Raw genomic sequence first — 17,859 nt, 5'->3', positions numbered from 1 at the left:
CCCACTTTAATTGAGGTTGCGTGGATAAAAAAAAAATCTTGGCTTCTCTTTGATTAAGCGTGTCATTCTTAGTGCAGGGGCCATGCTAATCTTCTCTGTATATTTTCATTTGACCATATGCCCCGAAGGGCGAAAGGTCTATTCGTACAGTGCTATATGACGTCATCTTGCGGCAGAAACTCACCGCCTGTTTATTTGGGCTATATATATGACTTGGCAAAATCAGACCGCCTACTATTTTGGTTGTTTTCGTTGATCTATAGTTCGATTCACGGCCACTACATATTGTATCATATACAAAGGATCGTATGCATAAATGTTTATTGTTCCAATCACTATAATACGCTTGATAGGCCAGGCTTCCTTTTAGAGTTGGTGTATATACAAAGTCTGTCTTCCCTTTTGGTAGTCGGAACCTACCCAACCCTCTCTCTGCCCACGTCCGAAAGACTAACGAAGAGAATGTGCCTACATACATTATGATACAAAAATTATTTCATCGATGGCTATTTATATATACATATCTATGTATCCATGGGTATATCATAGCTACTATTCTGTATATGGGTACATATATATTTGATATAGTTCCAAGGTACATATTAGCCTCATCTTGGTGTTAGGCCTCTTTGGGACTACACACTCATCATATGTACACATACCATAAGTTATAAACTCCTCAGACAATCAGAAACCTCTTCATCCTTTTTACTCTTCTAATCCACTGGTATTTCTTCACTTATCTGCCTTGTTATCATCACCTACATACTATATACATCACGATGTTCGACTCGATGAAAGGAAATGTTCCTAGTTTTGAGGAATCACTCAAGACTATTCTTATGAAGCATCTTCCCTGGCCCCGAGATATGGACCAGTGTCTTGAACCAATCGTTATTAAGTCTCCTACTCCAGAAGTTTCAGGACCAGATTTCCTAGACGACCTTCCTGTTGAGCTTCTGCTATCAATAGCAGATTTTCTTCCACTTGAAGATATTTACTGCTTCTCTCTTTGCAACCAACGACTTCTCGCAATATTCAACCACCGGACGAAACACCGAGACCTGGAACAAAAGACCCGGTTGTCTTTCTTACGTCGGCTCGAACATGATCACCCACGCTACTTGGCTTGCAATGGCTGCTTCATCCTTCATACTGTGGAAGGTATATCAGAGCCCTTTGCACTATCACTCCCGGCACTTCACTACCCGCCTCGCCTTGATTGTGTGCGTGCGTCCGAGTATGTCTCTCAAGATCACTTGTGGATGATTATACACGACCTCAGTATATATACTCATTACCGGTTTCACTTCTCTCACCTTCACCTTGCCATGAAGCGATTCTACTGTGGTCCCCAATATGGGATTAGCACAGATGCCCTGTCTTTCACAGAAGTGACAAATGATTATGTCTGGGGAGACAGAATCTACAGACCGACCACTCTATTCTCGATTGAGGCTCAGATATGCCCTAAGCCACCGAGTCTGTATCTGCGAATCCAGGATATCATGTCAATGAGAAGCAAGAAGTCACTATCCGAGGACAAACAACTCTACGAAGAGTACTTCTTTGATACGGAACAAGAGTACTTTGCAACTTTCCGAGTGTGCAAACACCACTCAGAGTCATTTTGGATGCAGGATATCGCTCAATACAGCGACCGGGCCCATTTGATTCGGAACTGCAACGACTGCAACACCGATTTTGAGATCGAATTGTTTGCAGACCGGCCAGATGGTCATGTCACTATACTGACGACGAGATGGATCAACCTCGGGCCCGGCCTCAGCTTGGATGATCCCCGGTGGAAAGTTAACGCATGGCATGGGCCATGGAGTGAGCCTACAGTTTCGAAACTGGACTCGAAATACATGGCCTCGAGTCCTCGAGACACCTTTGAGGCCCTTGCCCATACCTCGCTTGAGGATTTGACTTCTCGCAATCTCTCCTACCTCAAAAGCGAGAGATACCAAACTGCGATGGTACCGGTCCCCAGGAGTACACCTCCTTCCTGGGCTTTGTGGAACGGGGCAACTGTACCTTGGAATTCTTGGTGATATATGGCCTCGGGTTTAGTAATGGGACAGATGGAGGACAGAACAACAGATGGAAGATGAAAAAAAAAAAAAAAACATGAACATGAACATGTAATAGTTACTGCTCGAAGATGTTGTAAGTAACTTTAATGAAATCGATTGATCTCTACAACAGACAAGACATGAGTACTTGCTTAGCCTGTCGCCTGTATCTCTTTCATATCTTCTAGTTTAGCTGAGCGTAAATAACAGACACAAAGTTGCAAGCCTAAGTTCCCTATGCTAAAGGCGACTTGCTACGGCGATCATCAGCATGTATATTGTATTAGCTTCGCTCAGAGGCATACATCCTCTATCAGAACTTTGATTCAAAGCAGTCAGTCTTACTGATCCTAAAGAAGAAAGGGCAACATCAATACAAAGGACAATAAACTACACATACTCTTCATCTCTACACCTAAACTTGCAAAGTCATGCCAATCAAACCATTGATGGTATTGGAGCCTCGCAGCTCCTCTATAAGAATCAAAGTCTATAACGAGGCAAAAACCAAAAGACTAGCAAATGACCCAAAAACGAATTCCAAAATTCCTCCAAAAAGTTCCTTTTCCTTTTCCTCTTTTTCTCTTTTCCCAAATCGCCCTTCCAAGACACCAGGCCAGTAAAAATCGCTATCGCTGAGAAATGCATCGAGGTGAAAGAATGACCACAGCTGAAACACGCAGAACAGAACGCAAAAAAGACAACAGATATGGCTCACAAGCAAAGACAAGACAAGGAAAACATAAGACAGTGACACAAGGAAAACACAGATCGTAGACTCGTTGAGAGATGGTTGAGGGGTGGGGGAGTTTCTATCGGATGACAAAAGCGAGAGATGTGAGATAGATATGCAAGGGGTTGAAAAAAAAAAATGAAAAAGATCAACACAGAATAGGGGGTTGATGGTAACGATAGTGACACTCAGTGAGCGGTTGTGGGGAAGAGAGAGTAAGATGGTGAGCGAGCTTTCCTCCGGTTCGGATTTCTAGGAGGAACAGGAGGTAGAGGAGCCTCGAATTTTATCGGCAGTGACTCGACCTCGGAAGTGGACTTGGCGCGGTCATGATGCGACACGGTAACATCTGCGCCCTCGAGACTCGTGGTGCTGCCACTCTGGAGAAGGAAGTGAGTCTCGGCGAGACTCTTGGTCTGGCGGTGGTGGGAGGATGACCCAGGGCGGATGAGTGCCTCGCCAGCTGTTATGCGGTCCGTTGGCATGAGCTCGCGGCTGCTGGACAAGCTGTGGATGAGCTCTGGGACGCTGTTTGTCGTCGAGACGGAGGAGCGGTGCTTGCGCACGATAGAAGCAGCGCGAGAGAGCATCAGGCTCTCCTGCGAGTTGCACTTGCTTATTGGGGAGAAGCTGCTGCGGGGGGAGATGGGGCCCATCATGCCCTGCGAGAAGGGGAAATGGCGGTCTGATTCGCCATCAGTCGTCATGTACTCTTCGTACAATGGTTCGTGGGAGAGGTGTTTGCCCATTGATGGGAGGATCGAGGAACTGACGGGATTGAAATAGTCTGCGCCCCGCGCGATGAACTCATGCTCGTAGTCTGTGGTCGAGGGGGTGGCGGCCAAGTGGGAGGGCATCGACTGGGCTGGGCTGGGTTCCAGGTCTGGAGTGGGCAGGGCGGAGGTGCTCAGTGGGCTCGGCTGGAGCTGTCGGGTTCTCGGGGCGAGCCAAGGACCCTCACTGCGGGCAGCGCCGACTTGAGGGCGTGCTTCATCCAGGGATGTGCGAGACCAATCGAAGTTGGAGGTGGACTCGGCTGCATGTTCATAGCAGTAGTCGATGTCTGCATCCCATGAGTCATACAGTTCATCCTCGTATGAGAATTGGTGCAGACTGGCGACCGGCTTAGGTGGTGTGACCTCCACCTGGGCGCGAGGGGTGTCCTGAATATGTTGAGGGAGAGTCGGTGAGCCCAGCGCCTCCGAGAACTTCCTAGAGAGCTCCTCCGCCACATGGATCGACAATGGAGCTTTGTACTCGCTGGTGCTGGGTGACTGGGTATTGACTGGAGGTGGGCTGGTTTGAGAAGTTGAGCGAGAATGGGGGCATCCCACACTGGACTCAGAGCTGTCCCAATACCGGGTTTCTTCCTCTTCTTCGGTTACATCTTCCTCGGGAACATCTTCCAGATCATAATGGCTGCTCATGGACGAGGTCCTAGCGCTTTCATCTGCGGGTTCAGGGCTGAAGAACCGGGTTGGCTGCACTGATTGGAGACACTGTGGGTACGTCATTGCAGTGGACAAGCCCAGGATTTCATCAATGGCACGTGGTGCCGGCTCATCAGTTTCCGGTGGGGGAGTCTCCGGCACAACAGGAGGTGGGGGAGTGGTGGGGCAAGATCGGGGATATCTGGAGACTGGCCGCGAGAAATTCTCGTTGATACGAGATTCTCTGCGTGTGTGGTGCCGGCGTGTGCGTGGAGACGCCGGGGGGCTTACGCTGGGCACATCCACCGTGGTGGCAGTTCCAAGCGAGCGCAGGTCATCCGAGGAGAAATTACAGAAATGAATGTCCTCGGCGCGGATACCCTTCAGATCAGTCTGGGGCCGTTGAGATGCTCGGATAGCCGAGAACTCAGTCACGAGATCATTCTCACGTGTTTGATCCAAGGACTGGAACTGCGAGGGGTTGGTATGAGTCAAGTGGTGGAAATCAAAAGGATCAGAAATGATGCTTTTCAAGCGCTCGCCTAAATCGATTGTCGGGGTCAATTGGGTCCACAATTTCAGTTGTCCAGCAGCTGAGATGGCTGGCACACTTACTGTGATCGGTATGGCGGGCACGACGGCCAAACATCTCTCTCTCGGGCCGGCCCTTCTCACGATCGGCCTCATCTTCCTCATCCAGCGTGGCGACGATATTGATCTTGCTACCTTGTCGGCGCAGAATGCGGCTTCCCCGCGCCAAAAAGGACCGAGAGGGCTTGTCCTGCTTATCGGAGCGGTATCCCAATGACGAGACAGCTCGCTCGTCAGAAGCAATTGAACTATCTGTCGAAGTCATCGAAGAGACGGGTGACCGACGTGAAGAAGTTGAGGTAGTGGTATTGCTTCTTGAACGACCGCTAAAGACGGAGAGACGCTTGGGGCTGTGAGCGTGTGCAGTGGACCTGGAGCGGATATGTGCGGCATGTTCTGGGTACTCGTTGGACGAGTTCGTAGACGGACGGTCACTACCGTCGTCGTTGTCCCAGGCTTTAGCCATGGGGAGTGTAGAGGTCGACATGGTGGGAAATTGAAGGAAAAAGAAACTACACCATGATAAGATGAAATCTGGAGATCTCCGCCGTCTACAACATAAAAGGAGCGAAAGTGGAAAGGAACGGTTCTCAAGTGGAACAGAGCGAGGTCTTGCCGATGATAATAAATTAATAGAATACTCGATGACGGGGGCAATACAAGACACGGAGCAGTGGAGCCGCGTTCAGGGGTATTTATGGTATTTACATTTACATTTCTTTTTCTATTTTCTTTTCTTTTTTTCTTATTTTTTTCCTTCCTTCCTTCTTTCTTTTTTTCCATTATTAGTATATGATGTTATAGCTATAATTCTTCTATATGTGTTATAATTTTTCAGTTTGTGCTATTTGTTATCACTCCTCTTTGTTTGAATTAGAACGGTTACACTATGCACTTAGCCGGCTTGATACTATATATTTTTTTTGTTCTATCATATTCTTATAAACAAAAAAAAAAATACAATATGACACGGGCATACCTAGGTAGTAAGTTGAACCAAGGTACCCTCGAATGTCTCCATGCAACAGAATTCCCAGTATCACGGAGCCGAAAGCCAACTGCCTTGTGTGGCATATTGTATTGAGCCAGGGGGTTGGTTGAACGTGCTGGAGACCCGCGTGTGGGGGAAGGAAGAATAAACTATACTCAATTTGGCAAGTATCCGCGGTCCGATTCGTCCCGTTTTAAATATTCAAATATTTATGTTTAATTTTGATTTGTTGATTTTGATTAGTTTCTATTTATTTTCCCTTCTACTCCGTACACTACTTACTCCATACCCATGGTTCTAAAGGCTCCCAAGGTTTACGGTTAGCTTTGACCCGTGGACACGGGAGGGGAAATACTACGATATATACGCGATCTGTCTTATAATTGTTCTTTACCCCGGTGTAGAGGTACAGTAGCACTTCATACTGCATATTCCTTATACTTGTCATTGGTTATGATTTTGGAATTGAAAGTATCCAATGGCATTATTGAATTGGAACTATTCTATACAAAATAGGTAATTCCTTACATATGGAAAAAGGTATTCCTGGAGATGTTAGGAGCCCAGACTAGAGTGGAGAGAGACAAGCCCTTATCACGATAAGTTGGGGGCGCACACACAGGTGGAAGTCTTTTCCCTCTTTTCCCTTACAATATTCTATATAGGTACATATATATGTATGATACACATTCTCTCTATTTCTATCTACTTCTGATGTATTATTCCAATATTCTAATATTCTTTATGAATCTCTCTGCCTTGCATGAGGCCTGAGACCTATAAACGCCTCTTTCCCCGCGCATAGCGGAGCCTCGGTACAACGGTTTTCATCAAAGGATCCAGCCCTAAAACTGATTCGAGTATTTAGTGAGGAAATGTACTTTATAGGGCTTGGGAGGGAAATAGAGTCCAGTCACAGATCGCAATCTACTCGGGATCCGGCAGTGGGGTCCATAAGTTCATAATAACATTGTATTATAGGAATTATAATGGTATTACTTTGTATAGTAGGCATGTGCTACGCCTACATTGCCTACATCACATTTACTCGGCATTTTTCTCAAGCTCTATAGTTTAACTTGAAACATTGTGAAATAAAAAAGGGCAAGGATCTGAGAGTTCCTGTGATCACTGTACGGGCCTTAGTAAAACCCATCGGGGGCTGCCGGTCTCCTATCTCATGCAAATTGAAAGTGAACTTTGCCAAAAAGCAAAACATATCAAACTTAAAAAATACTTCCTGCCTCGGGGATGTAAGATGAAGCTGAAGAATGTGACTATCCGGAAGTCACCGCTCCCTTACATTTGATCTGTCGGGGGACATTGTCTCAGGGCGGGGTATATCCATTTATGCCTGGTATGTGCATATTACCACCCTTGGAGTAGCACTACATATACAAGAATTGAATTAGTATAATGATATCGATGTAATTCTCTATGCACATGATTACTTTTTATGACTTCTAAGGTTGTCCATTCTAATATTCACTGTCTATCTTAACAGTCAACTTCCTATCTTGTGTGGAAGTGGACCTAAGCCTGCAGCTAGCACGATTCGAAACAAGGGAGAAACAGAAAGTAGAAAAAAAACAAAAAAAAAGGTCTCAATTCTATTTCAGTGTACAATATACCGCTAGTTATAGTGTGTATCGAGAGCGTAAAGTGGACTCCTGACGATCTAGTTGTCTAGAACGTGTAATGAGAACACACTGTTCCTACATTGTACATATTGTATACATATTGTACCTGCGTGTGGCACTTTATTTCTTAATTGGTACTTATCTAGTATTCAATACCCCCGTAAGACCACATACACAGAACTATAGATCTACAATCGTACTATTATCCCCTTCCAGAAGGTCCAAGTAGCACGTTCCCCATCTCCACCGGCTGTTCGCGTCCATGATCGTCATTGACCACCGTACCTGTTTATATAGGCCCAAGCGTTTCTCGGTGTTCTTCCTCAGATCTGCGTCAGGAATACGGAGTACTATATGCCCCGAAATTGAAGTGTCGTCGACTGTCAGATCTCTTTGTTTTTCTTTTTTTTCTTTTTCTTCGTTTTTTTCGTTTTTGCTTTTTTTGGGTGACATTTGTGTTTCAAAACAAAGATGGAGAGGATCAGATAGAGCAGGAGACTCGAATATGATGGAAATTTAATTTCAACATGGATCAAGCCTTCAAAGGATATAAAATTGTGGGTTGATAGTATAATATAGGTGTACTAATAGGGAGTAACCTCGGAGAGTAGTGCGACACTCAAGGTTTGAAGGAACACACATTCTAGAAATGAAGGAAGATGGTAAATATTATTATTATGGTTATTACTATGGTTAATTACTATATTGCTATTATATTATTATAGTTAACTCCGCTCATTCACATGGTTCGCCTACCACGAACACGTTCTAACATATGCTCCCGAGGATCGACAGATCTAATTCCCCTAAAACGAGGCAGTTGAGTTCCCGAGGCTATTTGGTTATTTCCGGCCTGTATCACGGATTCCGCGAAGTCAATTGCAATGTATTCTTCCGTCATTTTCCCGCCTACCTAGTCGCGTAAAACGCGCTATATCATCCTAGACTGAGCACGATCCAACGGTCGCCTATCTAGGTAAAGTGCATATGTATGAGCCCGCGCTGGAACTATTGTGTGGAGAATGGACCAATCTAATATTGTAAACGAGTACGGGGAATCAGTATGGGAGTATAGGGGTGATTGATATCTACCATTGAGGCTGAACCTATCAGACCGTGTGCATTCCATTGTAGATAGGCGCACTGATTGGCAATATTAAATACTACGTACAACAACCCTGATCTAGGATCCTGATGTAACCTGGCATTGACCATTAGACTTTTAAGTACATGATAGGGCATGGCAGGGATTACCTGTTTAGATGGTACGGAGTACAGGGGGCTCCTTTCATGTTGCAAGGCATAGTTGTGATACATGGGCTTCCAAGGGTGAGGTCTTCGGAACGACTAAATAGCGGACAAACAAATGATGGACTATTGGAAATAGTCGATTATCATTCTTCCTTTGTCTACATCATATTCAAAGCATTGGAAAACAGGGAATACACATTGAAATATTGAAAGCTGGTCTTTTGATTGCCACTAAAGTTCATAGATTACGGAGTAGGTAGAAGTGATAAGCCAAATCCATGACGCCAATTCCAAGCTTCTTTGTCTTTCAAATGCAAAAATTGTTGACTTCACTTGATTCTAAGTTGCATGTGAGCTTTGACCTTACGGAGACAAAGGGTGAAATGCTCACAATTTGATCATGAGATCTCGATAGTTCATTCAAAGGCTGAGAAGGCCAAGGATACCCAGGGCAGAGATGCCTCATCATCAGCCTCCTTGTTGTCTCACCAATTCCCCAGAGCGCTTGTCAATCCTGGTGGTCTCCTCATTGAAAGTGATGGCCAGCTTGTAAGCAAGTCATGGTTGCTTCACTTCTCAGGCAACGCCGACGGTCTTTTCACCGACGTTAACAGCAATGTTTAGCTTATCGATGACATCCTACTCGGAGCGCTTGATAACTCCAATGGTATCTGCGCCACCGATATTGATAGCAGCACCAAGTTTGCCAATAAGACTAGAGTCAGAGTCATCATGATCACCACCATCACCACGCTTGATAACTCCGATGGTCTTGTCACCGCCGACATTGATAGCAGCACCAAGCTTGCCAATAAGACTAGAGTCGGAGTCATCATGATCACCACCACCATCACCACGCTTGATAACTCCGATGGTCTTGCCGCCGTTGATATTCAGAGCAGCACCGAGCTTGCCGATAAGACCAGAGCCGGAGTCAGAGTCATCTTGACCACCGCCATCACCACGCTTGATAACACCAAGGGTCTTGTCACCGCCAATGTTAACCGCAATGCCAGTATCACCGATCAGACCATCCTGATTAGGAATGGGGACAGCGAGTGCTGTGACCGCCAAAAGGACGGGAGTGATGAAAGTGTAACGCATTTTGATTTAGGTGCAACCTGGAGTGGTCGTTAAAGAACTGCTTGAGCTGGGCTCTAGTAAGTCTGTACTCACTGATACTAGAAGTGGGTAAGCTGGAACCTGGCTGTCCTTGACTGGGTTTGAAGTGGTTAGAGGGCAAGAAGGAAGACTGGCTAGTGACAGCCCTAGGGAGATTACCAGGTCGTTTAAGTAGCTATTGTACTATCGTACCTGCACTCTGGATAGATGTTTGCGGTATGGTAGCTGACGTGCTACAGGTACTTGACCACCAGCTCGAACTGTGTTTTACTTGGCTGAACAGTGTGAACATGATCCTCGATCTCTCGATCCCTCGATCCCTCGATCCCTCGATCTATGACATATGCGTAGTTGCGATGGAGTGGATGCCCAGTGGGGGTCATGGATTTATAGCAGAAAGACTAGAGGCGGTAATGGCCCTAGTAACTGGCTTTGTGTCCAACACAGAGACATGCCGTGGTAGATACATAGACGATAATAAAATGATAGTGGCGAGAAATGATCCGTCGATTCTAGTTTGTTGACGATCCTTAGCTTCTTTGGGCGGTGAACCCCCAAAACGGCGCCTCCCGTTGATATCATTGATGCCCTCGATCCTACGCTGCTCCTGGAGCTCTCTATGCATGTTTTGCTCTTTTACTTTCGTTTTCTTAAAGCAATTGGTTTTTTTTAATAGAAATTGAGCCACAAGACTAACGTTTTTTCTCTCTAATATACGTCATTTGAAAGCTCAAATGTACTCGTACTGTGTGCACGTCAAGGTCAAAGTTCAAACAGCCCTAATCCACCAAACGAAAACCTCTGGAACCTTCAAGCTTAACGGAAATAAAGTTATATCCCGTCCATCCGTACCTAAGAAGAGCCTGAAGATATCCACATACCGAAACCCTCAGGAGGTTGTCGCAATATTCCTAGAATACGAGGTTTAGAGATTGAGAGGTTTCTTGTCTTTAACCTTGGAAGTCAATTCCCTGGCTCTACGGAATACGAAGGGAAAAAAAAGTACGTTCTGTTGCTTTTCCTGGGTCCCACTGGCTGGGGCGTTGGGTGGTATCCATTTTCCATGTCGATAGAGTGGCTTTGGATGGTGTGTTATGGTCTCCTCTGGCTACGTACTACCATTCTAGGATCTTGAACCTTGATCTGGAATAATTGCGTGTGCAGCCTGGGATTTTAGGGAAAGTACAATTTCAAGGTATCCATGCTTCAGTGATCAGACTCGATATCCAAAGGTAGTAGTGCTCCGTACGGAGTACAGAGTACAGCAATCTTACACTTCAGACACACAGATAAAGGCTCCTGCCAAAAACATGCCCTAATAAACGAGATAGCCCCCAATCCAACGCTGACGCACAATGATACACAGCCCCTCCAGTCCCCAGGCCAGGGCTGCATATTGCATACACCTACCACCATATGCAGCTACATGAGGCACACCTAATGCACTTGTCAAGCAGCTAAACACTTATGGAGTAGCTGCTCAGTAGAGTTAACAGGGATAAATCCAACCAGTAACTACACGTGCAAATCCAACAATTCTGGGGGCTGCGCAAGCCTCGTCTGACATTTATAAGCCATTTACTATGGACGGATTATCTCCAGCGGAAATCCGTTGTGGGGGGAGATTAGAGTCTGACCAGATTCGTTCTACGGAATATGGAGTTACATATTGCTTATAGATTAAATGCATGGGTGTTGCGCTTAGACCTGGCATTGTTCCTTTTTAATTTATTTCTTCCCCTCCCCATCTTCCTTTTTGGAGTTAGCTGCGCAGTGAATTAGGTATTTTCGTTCTTACTGAGGTCCTTCTAGATCTGTAAAGGCCGGTATTTGACCGTTCTATTTGACCGTTCCCTGTGGCGTCGATCCTTGTGGCGTTTGCATACTAGCTTTGCCTTAGTAGGTACGGAGTACCTGGTATGGTATGTATTTTCATTTGTCTCAATGGTTTTGTCTGAACAATGCATAGGGTTGGCTTTTTTTTGGGGGGGGGGTGGGTTTGTTGTAGACTGATAACGATCAAGGCTAATAATTACACACATGGATTGAAGTCCAAGAGAAAGAAATGTGTCAATTGCAGTTCAGATGGCCCCTTCCCAGACGCCTGGATGAGAAAAAAAAAAGGAAAATAGAACTACGAATAGTAACAAAAAAAAGTTATTGTAATATGGCAATTCACTCCTGCATCTCCGTGTCCTCGGTAGTCTTTGAAGGCTCCTCGCCGAACAGTTCATCGTCGTTGTTGTCTCCATTCCCAGACTTCTCGGCTTGCACTTCTGCTTGCACTTCTGCTTGCACTTCTTCTTCTTCTTCTTCTTCTTCCTCCTCATCATCATCATCAGCAATACGGCGAGAGGCATTGCCACGACGGCGCGGCGCAACTTCTTCAGCTGGCTCGTCGTCGTCATCGCCAAACAGATCGTCCTTGTCCTCGCCAGCAGACCCGGCCGCCTCTTCATCATCAGAGTCAACAACCATCTCACTGCTCTTATACTTGCCAGGCTTCTCGGACTTGGCAGCCTGAGCCTTCCCGCCCGGTCGGCGTTCCAGGCGACGCCGCTTCTTGGGCGCCGCCTCGCCCTCGCTCTCGGGACCGCTATGCGCAGCATTGCCTTCATCTTCATCCGCGATGAAATCGTCCCCACCCTTCTTCTTGCGCTTGCTGGTAGTCTTCTTCTTGCGCTTGATCCGGTCACCGGTCTCGGAATCTTGGGTCAATTCAGCGTCCTCGCGAGCGCGTTCCTCTTCAGCGCGCTGCGCGGCATGTCGTTGCACTTCTTCGACCATCTGGGCGCGTTCCTCGGCGATGCGCTTCTTGCGCTCCATCTCGACCTCTTGGGCCTTGCGTAGCTCCTCTTCCCGGATCCGCGCGGCTTCTTCGCGGGCTTCGCGGGCTTGCTGGAGTTTCGCGGCGTTCTTCTCTTCGTACTCCTTCTGGCTCTGCATGGCTCGGTCAAGCTGCTTGCTGATGGTGCGGCCCATGTTGGCTCGCTGCTCCAATGCGGCACTGGGGTAGGGCGGATTCTTCTCCTTGGAAAGACGCTCAAAGGTTTCAATGGCTTCCTTGAGACCGTCTGCTGCCTCTTGGACATCCTGGAGCGTCTTCTGGGTAGGCTGTAGACCGTATGCGAGCGAGGCGATTTGGTTTTGCACGAAAGCAACGTTGAACTGCAGATGAAGTTGATCCGGAGAGACGTCGCGTGCACGTGTGGCGTAGTCTAGTGCTGTCTTCATTGCGGCCAAGTTCGCCTCTTGCTTGCCTCGTAGCCACCATACACGACCAAGACAAGCTAAGATTTGCACATCGCGCTGGCGGTCCTTGGACAATGCAGCCTCGTAGTGTTCGATTGACCGTGAGAATTGGCGGAGCTCAGCGAAGACGTGTCCTAAGTTGAGGTAGACGCTGGGGTCCTTAAGCGTATCGCGAATCTTAGACAAGATTTGCACAGCAGAGCTGTGGTCTTTCTTGTCATCGATAAGGGCAATCGCAATACCCTGTGCCGCATATGCATTCTTGGGGTCTAATTGGAGAGCCTTGTCGAAGAACTCCACAGCACGCTGGTAGATCTTGCGACGCTTTTCCTTCTCTTGATCGGTGTCGCGGCGCATGTCACGGGCGGCAAGGAGATGCACATTGCCCATTCCAGTCAATGCGTAGCGATCATGCTTGTCATAGTACTGCAACGTGTGCTTGAAGTGGCGTTGCTCGCTATCTTCAGCAAGGTTGGCGACTCGTTTCTTTGCCTTGCTAAGATACCATCCGTAAAGCGACCGAACTTCCAGATTTGTGCTGTCCGATTCGTAAAGCTTGCCAATCTTCTTGGGGCCCTCGTCTGTAGGGCTCTGGCGAAGGGCAATGTATGTCAGCCGTGCATTAGCTTCCGTGTAGTCAGCGTGACGCTCCAGAAGACCTTCGTAAACCTTCTTGGCTTCCTCCCACATGTCGGCTGCCTCGTAAGTCCGTCCAAGGTTGTAGCTGATTGTGGTGACAAGCGCGTCGGTATCAGTGCCATCTTCTTTTTCTTTGGATTGCACACATGCGTTGAGTGCAGACTGGAACAAGCCACGAGCCAGAGCAATCTTCTCATTCTGGTACAGGAAGCAGCCCATGTTGTTGAGAAGTTGCGGCGGAAGACTCTCCCTAAGAGCAGTATTCATCTTATCCTGGTCCTCGATATCAGGTCGAGCATCCTCGGGAATTTCGGCAATCTGGATCTGTTCCAATTGGGTCAGGCACTGCATGCTCTTATCTGGAGCCGTGCCCTCGTAGAGACGGGAAAGATAGACAAGAACCGACTCATCGGGAGAGATGTTTTGCTTCTCATCCTTCCACATAGAGCGCACTGACTCAAGCAGAGTGATGGCTCGCTTTGCCTCAGTCGACTTATCTTCCTTGCTGCCTGACTTCTGGGCAGCGAAGACTTCTTCCGCATGAATAGCAGCTAGGAGTGTCATCGCCTCTGGGTTCTTCGATTGCTGAACAATCTTCTCTAGTCGGAACTTGGCACCGTCAAAGTCCTTGTTCGCGATCTGCATTTGCACAGCGCCAAATTTGGCGGGGAGATAGCCCTTGTCGACCCCACCACGGGCTTGATCCGAACGGTTATAGAACTCCGCAGCTCGGGCATCATCGCCTTCGTAGTGCGACTTGCGACCAAGAAGGTACCAGCCGTCACTGGCAATAGACATAACATCTGTGTGTTCGATTGCTTTGCGTGCCAATGTCTCAACGGTGGGATATGACTTGCGGAGAAGGAAGTAGCTGGCGAACATGGAGCAGGTCATCGGGTATTCCTTGTCCAGCTTGAATGCCTTTTGGGTGTATTGAGTCATGGCTAATTTGTACATTGACCCAAACATAGGGTCGGTGGTAGCTCGGCGAGAGCTATCGTGGAGGTAGTAAACTGCGAGCAGGACATTGGCAACCTTGGACTCGGGGTTCTGCATAGCGATAATGGTTAGCTATCTCTGTGTGAGAAAAATGCTCGTGGTTTTTTTTAACATACCAGAGATAGCGATCTCTCCCAAGCTACCTTAGCTTGATCCTTGAAGCCCAGCTGCCACAAGCAGCATCCAAGACCAATGCGAGGATCAGGGTCTGTGAGGTTAGGCATCTTGATCAGAGCCTTTTGGTATCCTTCGAGTGCATCTGCGTATCTTCCCAGCATGTAATGCGCGCGAGCACGTCCCAGAATAGCCATGATGTTCCGGCCACCAAAGGCCTTGGATGACTCGTCGAAACATTTCAGAGCTTGCCGCAGTGACTCAACTCTTTCTGAGGTATCAATCGCACCCGGACGGACTGCACGGGGTGGATATAGTGATGCACGGAGGAGACACAAGACACCACGTGCCAGGAAGAGAGGAGGATAAGCCGGGTTGAGTCGCGAAGCCTCGTTCAATGTCGAAGTCGCGAGTTGGAGGTAGTGATCTTTGGTCTTGGCTTCTGAGTATAGCTCTCCTTCAGGTGCGACTCGAGGAGCGTGTCGGCTCTTCAGGAGCAGCATCCAGCAGATCCAGCCCAGTAGGCCGAGTTTCTCCTTTGTCGATCCATGGGCGACGGAGGCCAAGCCCTTAGTCAAGATGTCGATGGCATGGTCGATCTGCTTTCGCTTGGCGTATGCGAGCGCAATGATCACCCAGAAATTCTTGGCCGCTTTTTCGTTCTCCAAGAGGGTGCAAAGCTCAGTCGGGTCATCGGGGAGCTCTAGCAAACTGACTTCGACTTCACTGTCGAAGCTAGATGCGGGAATGTCGATAGCATCGGGGATGTCGGAAAAACGCAGATTGCTCAATGGGCTCACTGAAGGTATAGCATCACCATTCAGGCCATTGGTTTGGCCATTCTCAAGAGGCGCCATGGTGTGTCCGGGGACGGGAGGGATGAGGCCACTTTATGAGTAGATATGGGATTGTAGGAGCCTCAACTCATGATCAAGCGAGGCGGTCCATCAAAAAAATTTCAGAATTAGAACCGGTGAGGTTAGCGACTCCCGAATTTGGGGGAAACGCGAAAAAGTGACTTCTCGGAGACTAACAGCGCGGCGATGAGAAGGTGAGAATTGAACGATTGGAGTGGCTTGGTCGCACAGCCACAGGCCGCCACACCGCATACAATCAACAAGAAATGCATCCATTCACCTTTTTTCTGACCTATCGAATTATTATTTTATAAAGATTTCTGAATAAAATAGAACAACATAAATGGAGAATATGGCATTCACTAAATCTACTAATGGAATTTATAGGTGTGGTATTCACATCACTGAGCCCAGCTTGTTACAAATTTGCAGAAGAAAGCAAGACCGACTAGCACCACAAAGATAAGACCAAGCTCACTCCAGTGACGCAAGCGAGCATATGACTCGACATACCCAGCTGAAGCAGCAACCTGCTGGCCATCTACTGCATGATCAGCTTTGATCGAGCCGGCCAATTCGGATGGGAAGCGGCCAGTTTCGAAGTACTGATCCATAAGTTGGTCCTTCTCAGCCCAGCGTGCTACCAGCCAGTCCTCAAACTCTTTCTGGTCATCAAGAGGAATTTTTGAGACCTGGAAGCGTCTCCAATGCATGTTAACTGATGTCGGTGGTCGTCCTTGCAAATATGTGGAGCGGAGAGTGAAGTATTTATCAGGATAGCTTCCCTTTCTATAGACCAACTTGTAAGTATCGTCCTAGTAAGTGGAAAAAGGGAGAGATGGGGGGAAACATACGGTGGTCCTTCATAGGCTATGGTGCAGTCATATACCCAGTCTACGGTTCCCCGCAGCTGCTGGAGACAGAAGAACAGCCCTGTAGACCGCGGAAGAATCATGTGTTTGAATGAAGGCAGTCCCTGTTTCTTTGACCAAACATCGCTGCGTCCCTTGGTATTGATAGACAAATTTGTCCCCTCAGGGAAGATTAGCAGCCACATGGGATCGTACTGCGGGCGGGCTGAGTTGGAGCCGGTGTAAACTGTCTTCAGCTTCTCCAAACGATGCTGAAGCCTTGGCTTGTCGGCCATCCACTTGCGAGCCATGAAGATAAAACCGTAGAACATCATGCCAGTGCCCACGAAAGGGATATACTTGAGCGACTCTTTCAGAATGATAAAGATACGACCATGCATTTGATTGGTGTACGCAACCCACCAGAGGTAGACCCAATCAGTGTAAACCTGGTGATTCGAGATCGCGACGAGACGCTCGGGGAACCTGGTTTCCAGCAATCCATCTTTCGATAGATGGATTTGCCCACGCACGCTAGCATCACCACTGACCCGGAAGAGGGTCGGGGAGCTCCATTGGGTGACAGCAGTGAGAACCAGTCCAAAACATTGTTTTGTATATGCCATATACGAATAATAGTAATATCTGTTGATCAGATACAGCGGGGCACCGATTAATTGCGTCGCACAGATCGCCACAATACAGCAATCCACCCATGTTATCAGCAGAAGCGAGCGCAGTAATTGCATGGGAATGCCATGTTTGAGACGGGGTTCGGAAGGTGGTTTGGTTGAGAGCTTTTGAAGCTCCCCGGGATCCTTGGCGGCCGGTGGCTTGCGCTGTCGAACCTCGGCAGCCTCCATGGTGGGGATTTGGAGATGCGGAGATCCCTGTTCTAGGGACTGGGAGCTGGGGTCGAAATTCAAGTATTAGGCTGGAAGCTAGCGAATGCTTCTACAGCTGTACAGAGCCCACACGCAGAAACGGTCCGGTCGGATGCGGAGATAGTGGTAATCGATGGTGTGGGCTCAGAATGTAATAGAAGCTAGACAGAAGCTAGAAGATGAAATAATTTGCCATGTCCTGGGGGAAAGAAGAAAATTATAATGAAAATAGATTGTAGAATCAAAAGGGTTAAGTGTTTGAGAGCTGGATAGTTGGGACAATTGGATAGTTGGAGGGGGAAATTAGGCGGATTTCGTGGATCCCCCGAAAGTGACGGTCACAGCCTCATAACGTCACCTCCAATCGATGTGCAAAGCGAGCTCCTTATTATTTACTGGACAACTCTCCTTTTTTATGATTCGTCTG

At 47.6% G+C, this 17,859-nt stretch overlaps 5 protein-coding genes across 5 annotated transcripts; 1 reads left to right on the top strand and 4 right to left on the bottom strand.

The window, feature by feature from the left end:
- Positions 1–782: 782 nt before the first annotated feature.
- Positions 783–2,057, top strand: N7479_003161 (F-box protein; the record flags this gene model as incomplete). The annotated part of the gene is made up of 1 exon (XM_057250858.1): positions 783–2,057. One exon carries the CDS (start codon positions 783–785, stop codon positions 2,055–2,057), a length of 1,275 nt encoding a protein of 424 aa, XP_057110183.1.
- A 942-nt stretch (positions 2,058–2,999) lies between these two features.
- Positions 3,000–5,319, bottom strand: N7479_003160 (uncharacterized protein; the record flags this gene model as incomplete). Its single annotated transcript, XM_057250857.1, has 2 exons — positions 3,000–4,783; positions 4,857–5,319. The coding sequence occupies 2 exons, from the start codon at positions 5,317–5,319 to the stop codon at positions 3,000–3,002; spliced, it is 2,247 nt and encodes a 748-aa protein (XP_057110182.1).
- A 4,034-nt stretch (positions 5,320–9,353) lies between these two features.
- N7479_003159 (uncharacterized protein) lies at positions 9,354–9,818 on the bottom strand (the record flags this gene model as incomplete). The annotated part of the gene is made up of 1 exon (XM_057250856.1): positions 9,354–9,818. One exon carries the CDS (start codon positions 9,816–9,818, stop codon positions 9,354–9,356), a length of 465 nt encoding a protein of 154 aa, XP_057110181.1.
- A 2,193-nt stretch (positions 9,819–12,011) lies between these two features.
- Positions 12,012–15,697, bottom strand: N7479_003158 (putative RNA polymerase II transcription elongation factor (Ctr9); the record flags this gene model as incomplete). Its single annotated transcript, XM_057250855.1, has 2 exons — positions 12,012–14,777; positions 14,843–15,697. 2 exons carry the CDS (start codon positions 15,695–15,697, stop codon positions 12,012–12,014), a joined length of 3,621 nt encoding a protein of 1,206 aa, XP_057110180.1.
- Positions 15,698–16,098: 401 nt separating this feature from the next.
- Positions 16,099–17,411, bottom strand: N7479_003157 (lysophospholipid acyltransferase family protein; the record flags this gene model as incomplete). The annotated part of the gene is made up of 2 exons (XM_057250854.1): positions 16,099–16,486; positions 16,552–17,411. 2 exons carry the CDS (start codon positions 17,409–17,411, stop codon positions 16,099–16,101), a joined length of 1,248 nt encoding a protein of 415 aa, XP_057110179.1.
- Between the last annotated feature and the right edge of the window lie 448 nt (positions 17,412–17,859).

This window comes from Penicillium vulpinum (genome assembly GCF_028829585.1).
Source record: "Penicillium vulpinum strain IBT 29486 chromosome Unknown utg000002l_segment0_segment0, whole genome shotgun sequence".
Lineage (NCBI taxonomy): Eukaryota > Fungi > Ascomycota > Eurotiomycetes > Eurotiales > Aspergillaceae > Penicillium > Penicillium vulpinum.
The sequence above is the reverse complement of the archived record's forward strand: the minus strand, read 5'-3'. Positions and strand labels throughout refer to the sequence as shown.